This window comes from Anas acuta, chromosome 6 (genome assembly GCF_963932015.1).
Source record: "Anas acuta chromosome 6, bAnaAcu1.1, whole genome shotgun sequence".
In the NCBI taxonomy this organism is placed as follows: Eukaryota; Metazoa; Chordata; class Aves; order Anseriformes; family Anatidae; genus Anas; species Anas acuta.
In genome coordinates, this window is record NC_088984.1 from 30,107,195 (window position 1) to 30,122,801 (window position 15,607).

The window sequence follows — 15,607 nt, forward strand, 5'->3', positions numbered from 1 at the left end:
CAGTTGCTGTGGCCCAGAATTGCGCCCAAAGTGAACTGTAACTGCAGGCGTGCATGGTGCATCTGTTTACAAATACCTGTCCAAATACTACCACGGACTACTTGGTGCTCTGTGTTTCTGAGCAGGCTTAGCTCCCTGAACTTGCTCCTTGTGATAGCTGGACTTTAGGCCTAACCCACTCTAATGAGTAGGAAACGCTACGTCAAAGCACAGGACCAGGAAATCTGCCCCTCCAAGTGGTTCAGGTCTTTCTGTGAAGACAGTATTAGTGTCAGAGAGCTCCATGTGCCCAGTCACACAGAAACATCTGCTGTAATCCCACAGGCTGCATCAGCACCTTGCTTTGTGCCCAAAGTCTGAAAGTGTTGAGGCAGACTCTCACCAGTGGGTTCCTTGCACACACAGAGCTTGCAGGACTGGGTTTAGAAGAAAAGGCTAAAGCAGTCTGGGCTGGATTGGGTTTAACACAGCAGGAAACAACCTTTTAGAAAGCTGAGGCTCCGTGACCATATTCCCCAATGCCTTAACCACTGCTGTTCTGTTGCATATAATTTATTTATTTATTTATTTATTTATTTTGAGCAACAGATACACTGCAGTTTGGGCAAACAAGATAATTGGACAGGGTTTTGTACTACAAAATAGATTCTCAGGACATCCACTAAACCTAACCTCACTGTTTGCTTTTGCTCCTGTTCTGCTTTTTAATGTTGCTTTCTGTGATGCATCAAAAGGTGAAAAAGTGCTGGTCCTCGTGTGGCTATGTAAATATTCAGCTTCTGGTAGATTGCATTAAGTGTCTTATAATCCATCCCAATTAAAAAGCAGTCTTTATAGCCGTAATAGTTTTATTGAGAACTGTAACACATTAGACTTACAGATATATAAAGCAGTTAGTTTTATAAAGCATATAGGATATTAAAGTAATGAAAGACATTAATGTGACATCAATTTTTAAGGAGAGTTACTTGCTGAAATAAATGAGGATAGCCTAAAAGTTGATGGCATGTTTCAGTCCTGAGTAATGAACCCCTCTGCCCCCTAAAACCTCTTAGAATAAATAATGCTTGAGCAAGTCAGTGGCCATTAACTCTTCATCCTCTGAGAGCTACATGTCACATTGATGTCTCATCCTATTTTGTAACTTTTAAAAATACATTCAGAAATGACTTCTCTTTCCTGGGGTAGCTGTAACTTGCGATGCGTTATTCTGAAGTATCTGCTTTCCTATCGTCTCCCCGCTTTTCGGTGAAGTAGAGCTGTGACTGGTGTGCAAAAGTCTTGAGGAAGCTAGTTTTTCTCTTTTCCTTCATTTTCTTTTTTCTGTTTTTCCCTTTCCTGCTTTCTCACTCTTTGCCAGCGCTCTGCTTCGTGCTCTACCCAGAGGTGTCTTGGCATACCAAGCCTGGAGAATCAGAAACCATGAGTATGTTTTAATAATACTAAAAAAAAAAAAAAAAAATCATGAAAGAACGTCTAAGAGACTTTTTACTAGTAAAATGGGACATTCCTTACAAAAATCTTAAAATCCTGGCTGGTTTGTGGAGAAGCAGAAATGAAATCCTTAGATCTCTTGAGAACATTGTTATAACAAGAAGTATAGCAATTGCTCGCTTGAAGTGTGTCTCATTAACAGGAATACTTAGCCGGGCCATTTGTGTTGCTATAGTTATGGAAATGTTAGAAGTTCTATGATCAACCCTATTTCCGAGGTATATAGCTCTTGTCAAAACCCCCTCTGGTCTGGAACTTGGCAGTAGACAAAGCATATGCTTCTCATGGTTCTGCAAATCAATCCAGACAGTTTTTATTTCAATGAGAGAGCTTAAGAAACAAAACAAACCCCAAACATTAAAAACCTGTTTATTGCTTTCAGATGCCTGTTCACAGTCCTGTGACTTGTAAATGATTTTGGTACAGTTGCTCTGCAAACTTGCCAAGCTCCTGGGCTGTAATGTCAACAAGGCAGTTCTCGGCCATGTTAAAGCCATGTAAAACGAAGGAGAGGGTACTGCTTTAAAATTAGTAATGTGCAGGGACTCGTCATTCCCCACATGTACATACAGGAACCTTTATCAGCAAAGTCCTGCCTACGCCGGAGACTGAAATGCCAGTAGGTGCTGACATGATTGATAAAATGCATTCCCTCTTGGCCGTACTCATCCATACGCTGCCCCAGGAATGAATGTCTTTCCTCTGACCACAGGCCACTATTCAATGCCACCACTGCGTCTCCTCTGCCCTTTGTTTGGGCTGCTGTCTCTGCCAACCCTCCCACCCTATAACATCCCATCTAGTCTGTCCTTCCCATATGATCTATCCACAATGCTGCCTCCAGCTTGAACCTGATAAGGCTTCCAGTAGGAATTTGCCTTGTCCAGTTTCCTGCTCTGTGTTTATGTGATATAGGCAGGCAGCAGCGAGAGAGAGAAGTTTTGGGGAGAAGAGGTTTTGGAAGCGCAGAGGGAAGATGAGCCCTTGTTCCTCTCCCAGTCCTGGATGGTCCCCGTGGATGTCCAAGGGTTCCCTGAGTCCCAGAAAGGGGCTGATGACAGTCACCCTATTGGTGCCTCTTGTGCTGTGGATTAAATCCTGTCAGCAGGTAAATGAAGCCTGACAGCTGTCAAACGTTCAGCTGTAGTGCTGATCTCTGCTCTAATTGCCTGAATCCGCTGAGCATTCCCCCTCCAAGAGCCCTGGCTCCATGGATTAAAGCATCACACAACCTCTCATGTGCCCACATCTTGGTGGTGTGACGGGAGGTGTCTGGGAGGAAACCCTGCACTCCCAGCATGGATTTCACTGGATTTCACTGTCCTAAACACAGCCAACCCATCCCTGAATCAGAAGAGACACAGACGGGACGGAATGGGGCAGGGAGAAGCCTGGAGATGGCTATTTCTGATCCTTCATGCATGAGCAGGATACAAAAGACAAGTTGTGCTCTCAGGAGCTGCCCGTTTTGACCACCGTGGCCTTGGCTGAGGACCTCAGCGCAGCACGAGGAGAGGAGCCCTGCCTGTGAGCAGAGTTAAAAATCCTCGCTGCTTGGAGGGATGACATCCACAGCTCTTCGGTATGGGCTTTCCTACGTCTCACATGGATTTTGTACCTGTCGCTGCCAGGCAGAGCTGGCTGGGCCACCCTTTGCTCCCGTAGGGCCACTGCTCTGTCTGTGAAAGGATTTCTATCCATCACCCTGGCGCAATAACTTACAATTTCACAACCGCAGATATATAATTGGGGCAGAAATTCGAGTAAATTGGATGAAGAAATCACATTATCGCAAATTTTTGCATTATTTATATTCATTTTGGAACACTGGCAGAATATAAATGTCAAACAGGGAGATTCATGTTTCCAGTGAATAGAAATCAAAGATTCATCACAGCGCTAATCTTCGCTTTGAATGCCGCTTTAAGTTTTAGCCACCCCACTTCAAAAGGGACAAAGCAAAGCAACAGAAGAGGTCCAGCAATGGCAATGATTAGAGGCTCGGGAAGAGGGGCTTCTGTGCGAGACGAGATGAAGATCCTGGAGTTAATTAATGCGCAGGCCATTTTGACAATCCTCTTCCCCTGTGCCACATTACAGGTGCTGAGGCTGGGTTCCATGACATTTAAGGGAAACAAATTTAAAACAGATAAAAGGAAATACTTTCTTAAGGGCTCTAATTAATGCAAGGGAATGATTGCCATGGGATACTCTGAGAACAGCATCATTTTACCAGTGTTCAAATGAAGTGCTGTCTGCATACCCGTGCTGTACAAAACAGGCACATTTGTAGTAAGGGGAATAGTATTTGCGAGTTAAACTTGCTTTAAGTACCAGCTCTCATGTTTCAGGCTACAAATGGATTACTACTTGGAGCTGGGAACGATATGAGCTTTTTCTTCGCTGTAACACTGAACCATTAGCCTTTCCCCGAGGAAAGATATTGGTTTAGATAGGAAGCATGAGGAAAAAAGAGTAATTTGCCAAATATCACAAATGCTGCCTACGCTGAGCGAGCCAAATGGCTCAAAATGGAAATTGGAAAGCGTTCAACAGGGCTGGGAGAAATATGCACTATCATTAGGTTAGCCGTGGAAGAAGACTTGGACAAAGTTGCATGGGACTACATCCTGTTTATTGTGCAGGGCGCTGCGGGGATTCAAAACCAGAGGGCATTCAACGAGCAGCACGAGAAGAAACCCTTTCAGCCAGGGGAACTCAAGGGTTTGTAAGCACGTCTGTGTAGAAGTTGGCAGGGGTGGGGAGACCAGATATCCTTTGCAGGGTCTCTTGGCTTTAGTACTCAAGTTCTGCCCCGTTTGGGGCCCCTGGTGCGGGCTTGAGCTCTCCTGGGTGCACAGCAGGGCCGTCCTGCTCAGTGGACAAGGGTTTTACTAGCAGCTAGTAGGCTTGTAGAGCCTCAGCTGAGTATTGTGCCATTTTCCTGTGGTGTCAGCGCCCCAAGCTCTGGTGCTGTACTCAGCGAGCTAGTTCAAGCCTAGTTCAGCTGTCCCTAAGCTACACTGAAGTTACTATGGCGAATAAATTGTGGACCTGTAGTTGAGACTGATAAACTGTTCCCATTATTAGGAAAATCAAATGCAATACAGTGAAAGCAGAATTAAGCACCGCATAAAAATAACCCTAGTCTGGGGAAGAATAATTATTACTGAGCTACATGTGGAAAAGGTATCTCTCTGCAGGATGATCCCTGTATGTTTGAGGTGCATGTAGTGCCCCAACTTTATGGCCTTGGGGGGTGGAAATTGAGGCAGAAAGTAATTTATTTATTTATTTTTTAATCCCCTACACAAAAACTTGTATGAGAAAATTCCTGTCTGAGAAAATTTTAAAAAACAGGACCCGCTCCCTATGTGGAACACCCTGAAGACCCCAGATGCCCAAGATTTCTGCCTTCTCAAGAAAATACAACCAGGCCTGCCAAAAGGGATGAGTGCACCGTGCCACTAGCACATGCATCGTTTACCCGTGCATGTGAGGGCTGCTCTGCTCGTGACGAGCTGGGTGCAGGCAGCAGGTTCAGCAACGCAGCGTGCCGGGCGCGCTGCCTGTGCAGAGCTGCTGCCTGTAATAATCACCACTCGCCTGGCACATCCAGCTGCCCAACAGCCGGGGCTGCCAGACATCCAAAAATGGGGGAGATGGGTGCTCAGCGCCGCCGGGCAATACATCATCACTCAAACAGCGATGTGCCAACCCATCAGCAGAATTAGCAGGTCCCTGGATCAAATGTGCCGACAAGGACACAACAGGGGACGATGAAAGACAGCCGGTTAACATAGCTCTTAGTGTCACCTTAAACGTTTCCTCCTCCTCTCTGTACACCGGGTCCTGTCTGGCCAGGGGAGTCATGAACTCGGCAGTCCGCAGCGGCTTCCTGGGCATCTGCAGGAGGCGCAGCTCGCTCAGGACAGCTCGCACCACCTGGACGATGTGTCCCTGGGTGAAACCGTCAGACACCTTCGCGAGGCAGCTTATGTTCAGCAAGTTGGTGATCACTCCTCCGTTCTGCTGGATGATGTGCTTCCATAACACTGCTCACAGGGACCCGGAAAAGAGAGAATGCCAAAGACATGCACTAAGGAAAGCATGAGAAATGCTGCTTTTGCGTTTGGAAATTGAACTGGGGAAATAAAGGTATCGGTCAGCGAAGCCAAGATTCAATTTTTTCTCATTTGCTGCTTCTTTCATCCACGGATTTGCAGCATAGAGGCCTTTAGGCACATCTGTTCTTAAACCATTAGTGATCCATTGCTGGCTACCAGTCAGTACTTTCAGAAAGTCATTAAGGGCACATAACGTGAGGTGGATATGTGTGTGAAAATGGAAAGAACTGCTTAAATATTCCTGCGTGTATATGGAGGGAGAGCTCGTCCAGAATTTTCCCATTTGTGTGTGCAGAGAGAAGTGCCTTTATTAACAGCCTGCTTTTATTTCCGTGACCCTGATCACAGGTGACTCCTGCTGAACCAAGGGCTGCTATGGGGACTCAATGTCTGGTTTAGAAGCCAAAGGCCTCCAGCTATGCAGGCACATGTTGCAAATGCCAGGTGTAAATTTCTCTGTGATTGGCATTTTGCTTACTTAAATGGTGAACCTGTTTGTATCTTTTAGATGCAAACCACTGAGACATGGAGCTTTTACATGTTTGTGGAGTGCCTCAAATTTTCCTTACCAAAATAAAGTTATAGTAGTAAAAAGTTTTGTGTTGTTGTTTTGCCCTTTGTAAAGTAATGGACTGTCTCAGAGAAGCTTAGTAAAACTTTCATACCATCTCACTATACTTTCCTTTAAAGCTTTATGTTGAAAGCACTTGGAAGAAACAAGAATCATGCATAAAGGTCTTTAAAAGGTTCTTGAATGATGGCGAGCTTGTTTGAGTATCCTTTGTTTCATATGTAGTATGAAAATACTGGGTGGACAGTTTGTTACTGGCTGCTGGGTCGGTCACGTAATGGAGAAAAGTTGCCTGACTTTTCCTTGGATTGTAGCGTAGATACTTAGGGACTTGTGCCCATAACTATTGACAACTTTGTACTACCTTTTTCTCTTGGGCAAACTGTGATCTTCCACTGGATTTATAACCATGCTCAATAACTATGGGTTGTATCAGTGATTTATAATGGAGGAATTGATGCACACAACAGCGAGCACTGCTTCTGCATAGCTGTGTATTTGGTGCTGCAGCTTATCTTGCAGGAAGGGTCATGCATAAATATGAGATAATTACCCACCAGGTGATTAATAGCAGGAAACTAGGAGAGGACCGTGACTCTCCCAGTTTACTGATTTCCATTGTATGCTTGCAGTTTCCATCAAGCACAGATTGGAGTATTCTGGTTTGTAGCAAAACAAAGGGTTGTAGTGAACACACAAAGTTTGTGCACAGTGGCTATGAATGTTTGTTATGCCATGGCTTTTCTGCCCAAATAGGTTTCTTTAGTTCTCAAATTGGGTGTCAGGCACTGGAAATTGTCACAATAGGAAGGTGAGTGCTCCGTACTGTTAGTATCTTATTTCCATTGAACTTCAGGGAAGGTGTGAGCTAAAGAAAAAGCCAGGCACTTAAATGGGACAATGTCAGATAATTAAAACTACAAGTTTAATCTGCTTTAAAATGTCAAGAGTTAACTTTTTGGGGGCGTTCTGAAGTTTGCAAGTTGAAATCCCTTTGGCTGGCCCTTTTTGTGACTCCAAATTAGTGGTGAGAATCCCAGAATGTGACAGGTTGAATCCCCAGCAGTGAACTAGCTAAATTCAGATGCTATCACCTCCTTTCTCTAGGTCTTACTCATGTCCCTTATCTGTTAGTAATTTATCAGAGCTGTAACCTAACATGAAACACATGTTAGCTCGCTTAGAGACCATTTCCCATCCACACTATGAAAATTATTGAATGTGGGAGAGATTTACAATGCGCTAGGCAGTCAAAACCTGTCTTAAGCTTGCCCAAACACACATCATCTCTATACCTTGGCTGCCTCCACGAAAAGCACTACAAAAATGGACTTCACAATACAGTTGCATCATTTTGTAATAAGGTGAGTATGTGGAGTAATATTGTCTGGTTTACTCAGAGTGCAGTTGTGTAGTGAGGTCCCTGAACTGAATGTGGTTTCTTTTAATTCTGTATTCTTCTGGGGTGTGATCCATCTGAGATCAATGGCATGAAAGGAGTGTTTTCCTTGATCTCACGATCAACAGGGATATTCATGCTAGCAGCTGCCGGTAGGAGAAATGCACCACTGAGAGTCCTAACTTGGAAGTGTTTGGTATCATTGTGAATAGTCCTAAATCTTTTTTCCACATCATCTTTAGACTGAACCTGAAAAGCCCTTCTTTTTACAAGTCCCCACATCTAGAATCCATAGTACCCGGAGAAGTGTATTAAATCACATGATGTAACCAGAAAAAAATACATACTTCTGGGAACAAAAGCCCATCTGCCAGCCACTTCTGACGGATGTGAACAACTACCATTTTTCTTGCAGTAATTGATTCACATTATTAAGTTTAATTTGGAACATTTCATCCTAGTCAATGCTTAGCTATTTCAGACTGCAAGGCAATTCAAACCTGAAGACAAACTTCCATGCTTAAAAGTTTGTCTTTTTTTTCTAGCCACGTAAGTTGGTCAAATAAAAGGCACAGTTCTCCTTAGAAGCTTTGACTTGCAGCATTGCTGGTACCCAATGAATTTATCAGACCTTGGGAGGGCCTGTCTACCACTGTAAACATTTGGTAGGCTAGAAATGCAAAATCTTGGATCTCTCTACAATGTCCCTCATAATCTGTAAATTCAAAAATTGAATTTGATAGCAACAAAACCCAATCCTCCAGACATTGTTCTGTTTATGGAGAGGCCCAAAAATGTATTGTTTAGAATTTGGAAACTAGATAGGAACAACAGAAATTCCCTGTGTAAAAAGAAAAGCTTAAAATAGAAAATGTGCACTGAAACAGAATCCTATCATTCATTTACTGAAAAAAAAAAAAAACAGCTTGGGCTGATTTCAATGCACTCTAAACAAAAACTTGAGAAGAAATGCTAGTCACCACAGGAGAGCATTTTAAACCATTTTCCCAGCTTCCGCTCTTAATATCTGATCTTTGGGGTAGCGTGTTCCAGTATTACTTAAATTATCCAGAACTGAGAAGTACCTGGGGTACAAACTGAACTTAAAAACAATTCTGATGATAACCAGACAATAAACATGGATGTTAAGCAGTAGTAATTGTCACAATGATTTGAAATACTTGCCAAATCTTGAAGCATAGTCAGGCCTAGGAATCATAATAATTTTCTGGTAAACTTTGCAGAAAGGTTTGAGATTAGCATCGAAGGGACGTCTGGTGGTTCCCACTAGCAGCACTCTGTCCTGTGCTTTCAAAGCCTTAAGGAATTTGGGGAGAATCTTTTCCAGACGTTTTGGGCTGATCTTCAGAGTGTACATGTAAACACAAGGAGGCAAGAATTGTTATTAATACTGACAATTTAGAGGGAATGAGGTGAAGCTATGCTAGATACAAGTAACATAGACATGTACATTGGACATAGACATGTTATATACAATGGGATTTTGGGCTCTTTTTCAGAAGTCTATTTGCATTTAGTATAAACAGACTAGATTCTCAACCTAAGTAGAAAGCCTTTGTCTTCTGCAATTCGAGTTGATTTCTGCCTATGTATTTGTGGGTTTGGGTGCATGTGTCTTTTACTAGTGCATCTGCTGGTCCTCTTCTTGAAAAGCAGGAAGGAAGCAACAACTCATTTAAAGAAGGAAAGCCTGACTTCCAGTTCAAGGAGAAATATTGCTTGGACCTGTGCACCTGATGAATCTTAACAGATAGAAAAATGACCTTGGTGTGTAACCTGGTCTGGAATCCTCACAGCTCTTGGACATTATGATCTACCAACCCCTACTGGTGTTTTAAATGTGAAAGATATGCTCCCTGATTTCTGCTGTAATTTTAGTTTGCTGAGGCTCTAGCCCAGGAACACAAGCTCTTTGAACTCAACATTCATTTCTTTGTGATAAATACTATTTGACCTTATTATAAAAATTGAACTACTGTTTACAGAACAGATGACTGTTGAGCAAAACTTCTTATTGGATAGTTACATTTGGTAATGCTCAAGTGAGTATTGGTTGGAGAAGCTTCATCAAATTGCTGTGATGTCGCTCTACAGTTAACAAAGCCATAAATGAATAAATGGGTTAGGGTGGAATATTGTATTCAGAAAAGTCTAATGACTTAGAGGCCTCTCCAGAAATGTTTGAGACTTAACATCCAAGTCAGTCACACTCACTTGAAAACCTTTCACTGGGTCACCTTGTGATTTTTACTATATAGTAAGCAGGTACCTGAGAAATCTTTCCTCAATTTCAGACAAGCCTTCCTAATGTTAATAAGATGTCTTCTGCTGGGAAAATAGGCTCTATTAGAAAATACAGAGTTTTTTTTTTTTTTTTTTTTTAATTGTCTGCTTCCTTTTTCACCCCTTACTTGTGAAAATAAGTCCTAATTTATTCCTTACATTTCAAACATCAAGTTTTTGGATGACATAATATCCACAGATTCGCACTAATTCATGGTTTGTTAGCACTAATTCATGGTTTGTTAGATGTGCTCATCTTAATTTTAAAATTTTAAATGGCTGTGCCAGTTCCAGACACAAGTGAAAAGTTCCACTCTCGTGTTAAGCCTACTAAGATAGACTGGCAGTTGTGTGCCAGCAGCTCCTGTTACACTTTGAAACTGATGTGTGTCCACAGTGCACACATTCAATGGATATGTACTGAAAGCTAATAATATCTCCCCCGCCTTGAAAGAAATACATCAGCAGCAAGAGAAGTTGTCAAACAGGCAAGCCAGGATCTCAGCCATCATGTGCACCTGAGCTGGAGAAAAGTGGGGTGAATCGTGAAGGTGACCCCTATTTGCGTAAGTATGAGTGGCTGAACTGCTTGCACATCATCCTTGGCAACTGGGTTACCATAACATATTTGATATTTGACTGCTTTGCATCCCTTACAGAGGATTGGAGAGAGACTATTTTTGAGTGGGCATTTGAAGAATTTGAGTTGTCTTTTTACCAGGTTCTCAGTCACGGTACCAGAAATGTCATGCTGGGATTAGTAAAGTCACTTCCAGTCCCTCCAGCTTCTGAGGGCTGAATTTAGCTCGTCTTCTCCAAAGCCCACCTCTCCTGAGTGCTCCTAGGCAAGGCTCCCCACACTGCCCGTTGCCTCTGCCTGTCCCTCCTCTTTCATGCTCCCTGGCTCCGAATATTGGTTAGGCTGTGAGCTAAGTGGGACATGAGTGATTCCAAGCCTGGAGCCCCCCACTCGCACCAAGTGCAGAGGAGACATTTCATTAAATACCTGCAGATCTAGTGATTGGATTGCAGGGACAGGGGTGATACCCCTGACTCTGAGGAGGGCACGGGGAGAAATTTTTCCTCACTGGAGGTTTTCAAAACAGTTAAAAATCATGAGTGCACCAGGCAATCTTTGGTCCCTAGTTTTAATTTGAATCCTCATCTGCACCTGCTGTGAAAATTTGAGCTGAAGAGAAAGGTTTGCCTTTGGTGTAAGGACCACCAGAGGGCATCGATCAGTGCACACCCATCAGCTCGTGCAGCCCTCGCAGAAGTTAACAGCCTCATCCAAGGTGATGAGGTCTTCCAAAACACCAGGCGTGTGTCCATCACGTAGCCTAGACACGCAGGACTTGCCTTAGGAAAAAAGGTTTAATTTTTCACATGGAGCTCTAAAATCAAAATATTTTGCAAGCAGCATGAACCTAATCAGGATTTCAGGGGAATTGCTCTCTGCTGTGGTTGCTGAGTTGCCGTGCCTATTGGGCAGTGTTTTAATTTTCTTTCTAGTGGGGAAGCTACACAAGACAGGAAGGAATGGAAGCAATGGAAATGGGACTCCTGGGAGTCCAACGAAAATAATCTGTAAACATAACTATTTAATATATGCTCTTTGTTTTCACAGTGGAAATTTATCCTTGTTCCTTTATTGTTCACTTTGGCTCCATCCAATTTCTCAAATTAATAGAGCTGAACAATTTAAGCTCATCCTAACTTTTAGTTTCTCTCCTCATATTTTGAAATTCTCCATTATTCTCTTCTGCTTTTCAGTGCACTGATGAGCAGCGACTGGACTATTTTTAAATAAAGCAAGTACGGGTGTGTAGGAGAGAAATGTGACTTCTTAAGAGCCCCCAAGAGGTCACAAGACTCTCTTAAAAGAAAAAAAAAAATGTTAGTGAGACAAGCTATTAACAAGCAAGCTTTGGCAGGTCTGGTCATATTGGTATGTGCTAAGCTAAGAAATACACCTGTTCCTTTGTGTCTGCTGTAAGGCAACAGGAGAAATTATCTGCACTGAAATAAAAAGGGAGCAACTCACCTGTTCCTCAGCCTTCGGCACTGATTTATAAAATGTTTTTTCTGTCTCTCCAATCCACACGACTGAAGGCTGCAGCTGCTTAGCCACCTAAGAGAAAATGGGAGAAAGGACGCAAGAAGTTGATTAAAATGGCTACAATTTCATACCCGGGTGCCTGTAATTATGCTTTTGAATCCATATTTCAGCAGTTAAAATTAGCTTGGTTTACTTTTTTTTTTTTTTCTGGGAACGTTCAGCACTCATGGATAGCACTGGCTCTGCTCAGTAGACCTGGCAAATCAAATGGTTTCTGTTTATGAATCTAACGTGGAGAACCCAACCCAAATCAGATCATGCTGACTGCTATGCTTGTGCTGCATTTCCCAACCCAAATTCAGCTGCTAAAACCTGGACTTGGAGGTCAGTGGCAAGTAGACCACCAGCAGCTTTACCCTGGTTGCCCATAGGATCCTTCCCCAGGTTTCTGAGGTCAAAACAGACGGGGAGAGAGGCACGACGTGGCTACTGAATGCTCATCTTTCGGTAAAATAGGCTGGTATGCAATCTTCTGGCTTACAACGTAGCATTTAATTTGCAGTTAGCCAAGGAATTAAAATGGAGCCTGTTAAATTTGAAGGGGGGGTCTGCAGAATTGGGCTTTCCAGCTCCAAAGTGAGAGCACTATACCTCTGGTTCACAGCAGGATGGCAGCAATGCTACAGGCTTTTTCACATCTTGCACTCTCCCTATTGCTATAGAAACGCCAGTGGTTTAGACATTCTACTGCCAAATTTTAATCACTTTCCAGTGGCTCTTCTGAGCTCTGCTGCTTCGCTCAGCAACAGAAGTGATGGCTGGAGGAGTCAATGGGTAACGAGGCAGCATTCTTCTCTCCTGTTTTTTTTTTTCTTCTTTCCTTTTTTTTTTTTTTTTTTTTCCCCCAGTTGAAGCTGCTGTTTCCAGGAAGGAAGCATACAAAATCCATAGGTTGTATTTATCAGAAGCCTAGTGTTTGATTGACAGACAGTGCAGGAAGAATTAAGTCATGAACGTCTTCCCTCAAAGCCCCACAGTTCATTTTTATGGAGACGTTTCAAAAACACCAAGAGTGCGTGTGTGCCTGTACAATAAAAATGGACAGAAGATGGGGAAAAGAATAGTAGATGAAAGCTGCTAAATTTACTTGCTCTGCTGTGCTGCTGATGGGGTGAGGTGGAAACAATGCCATCTTTGGCATGTGGCACTTTATTTGCAGCTACACGTCTCATGTCAGCCCTAGAGTATGTCAAGTGGTACCTCCGAGTTCAGAATGGCTTCATCAAGGACAATAAAGCTTTCTCTTCTGTTAGAAAGCTGGGACTATTTAGCATTAATAACAGGGATTAAAGAAAACAATGCATCATATCATGAAAAATAATATGAATATCCTGCAAAAATGGATACGTGCACCTAGGCAGTTCTGTGAACATTTATCTGTGTGTAAAACTGTAAAGGGTAACTTCTCAGTCCTGCAATGCATTGAGTATGCAAGCTTGAATAAAATGATGGATTAAAATAGTACAGCAATACTAACTGCCCTTTTAAGGTCAGATGTTTTTATCTATCTTCTATTTATCTATTTTCAGAGGTCTGTTTTATATTCCTAAGCCTGCATACAGGTACAGTGGAGAGAGCAAGCTTAGGGTTTTCATTGAATTGAACTGTGCAGCAGCCTTAGACACAGGTTTTTCTGCTGAGTATCCCGTTGTCTAAGGGCTCAGACACCTGCAGCAAATGCAAATCAGCCCCACTGATTTGCACTTGCAGGTGAATTCAGTCAGCACCTGGCAGCTTATAAATACGTCTGGAGGCAAGCAGAGAAGAGTAATGTTGCAGCGGTCATGTAGCAATGGTGGTGTGATGGGTGTTCTTTGGATAATTAAAATTTGGGAAGAAAAAGGTAAGCTGTAGGTTATTTGCTAAAAGAAACTTGTGCCTTCTTAAAGAACAATATTTGCATTTCACGTACTGACTCTGAAATCTGTTTTAGTGCGTGGAAATTGACTCAGAGTTCCTTATGAAATTCAGTACTGCTAATGTATGGGCTATCACCTGGGCTCTCCTGATATTTCTCATGCTTCCCTTTGCCTTCTGAAGCATAAGATAACAATACATTTTTGCTTTTGTTGTCTGTGTGTGCCTGGGGAGGAGGTCAGTTGAGGTAAGGCGAGACTGCTCCCCTTGAAACTTACTTTTCCCTGGCTGGGGTTTGGGCTAGTGGCATGCTGTCTAGTCAAGTTTACCAGCTGCATGTGCATGCACTACCACCCTGGTAGGCTCTGTCACCATGGGATCTGCTCTTGCTGTGATGCATTCTCCTCTTGTTGTTCATGTTTATGACCCTGGTGATGTCTCAGATACTGACATGGGTTACTGCTCTGTTGAAGTTAAGGTAAAGAAGCACTGTGTGTTTTGCTCTGAGAGGTGCTGCATCTGTATGAAGTCTGGGGAGCAGTGTAGCTGTTCTGCAGCATTTCCTCCATACCTGTGTGTCTGATGCTGCAGTGTGATGTGACATGGGGAATCAGGGTGGGGGAGGCTACCGAGGCTGTTGGAGCTTTTGGAAGGGGTGAGTTCTGCACAGGTACTTCAAAGGGAACCATGTCGTTTCTTCTGTGGGGCTGCTGCAGTCTGGAGATGCAGATCTTCCCCATCTGGCTCAGAGGTGGCTTCAGTGGTTAGCAGCTCTCTAAAATGGAGCCTGAAGGTTTTAATCAGCCTACGGTTTCATTTTAACTCTTAAGGAAAAACATTCAGTATTTTCACACCTTTTATTGTCCTTTTTTGTCCCCCTTTTTTCCCCACCAATTATGTGGAAATACAATGAAGAAGCTCAGTTCTGGCTGGCTCTTAAACAGGTATTTTCCTGGGCTTTCTGTTTTAAGGCAATGACTTAAATCTATAAAGTGGCCTGAATCTATTTTCCTGGCATTGGTAGGTGCTAATGTAACTGAAGTCAGCACGCTGCTTTTCAGTCATCTTCCTATTGCCAGATCAGGCACCCAGAATCTATCAGCATCTAATTTACATTGTTGGCAGATAAGTAGCAGACTGCACATCCCCGTGAAAGTGCTTCATTTGAATTATCCATGGACAGTTTGAATCCATGGATAATTAAATGCACTGTACATAATTAATTTGTAATTGAAATGTTATTAGCTTTGCTGCATTCTCCAGTTTGTTGGAGCTGCCAGTAGATGGCTCCTTAACCCTTCTAAAACTGCACTGAGTCAGCAGCGGTGTATGCTGGAAGCTGCTGTCTGACGGTCAGCACTCAGCAATGGAGGCTTCATTTGCTCTTCCAGGAAATTGAGAGAGTCTTTTCTTGCTGTCTATCAATATACAAAGGTCAATCGGCATTTTTGTTAGATTAGTTTAACTTTTTAACACGTGAGGGCCAGAGTTTAATAGTGAAATCAGTACACATCAAAGTACAGAAACCTGATACTAGCAGGTGCTGTATGCTCGTGGCTCCTCCGAACTTGAAGGTTTTGGTTAAATTTTAAGGAATTTTGTTAAAAGATACAAGTCTAAGTTTTCCTGAAGATGAATTTGTTGCTGAAAACTGCTCAATCTGAAGTTTATATTCACAGAAATGCTCCAAAACAGCTAAAGCAGAGATGTTGAAATCTTCGATCAGACTAACTGCA

At 42.9% G+C, this 15,607-nt stretch overlaps 2 protein-coding genes across 5 annotated transcripts in view; one reads left to right on the top strand and one right to left on the bottom strand.

Moving 5' to 3' along the window:
* Nucleotides 1–261: 261 nt before the first annotated feature.
* Nucleotides 262–15,607, bottom strand: part of IQCA1 (IQ motif containing with AAA domain 1) — a 104,273-nt gene continuing 88,927 nt past the window's right edge. Inside the window, exons 16-19 of the mRNA XM_068686275.1 lie at nucleotides 11,940–12,026; nucleotides 8,777–8,954; nucleotides 5,311–5,549; nucleotides 262–1,405 (exon numbers count right to left, since the gene is read on the bottom strand). Coding sequence (XP_068542376.1) covers nucleotides 1,310–1,405; nucleotides 5,311–5,549; nucleotides 8,777–8,954; nucleotides 11,940–12,026 — 600 coding nt within the window. The 3' untranslated portion in view covers nucleotides 262–1,309. The remainder of the gene's footprint in view (nucleotides 1,406–5,310; nucleotides 5,550–8,776; nucleotides 8,955–11,939; nucleotides 12,027–15,607) is intronic.
* ACKR3 (atypical chemokine receptor 3) overlaps nucleotides 13,767–15,607 on the top strand; it is a 139,937-nt gene continuing 138,096 nt past the window's right edge. For all 4 annotated transcript variants that reach the window (XR_011097757.1, XR_011097758.1, XR_011097760.1 and 1 more), the window contains exon 1: nucleotides 13,767–13,857. The gene's annotated coding sequence lies outside the window, so the exon portion shown is untranslated. The remainder of the gene's footprint in view (nucleotides 13,858–15,607) is intronic.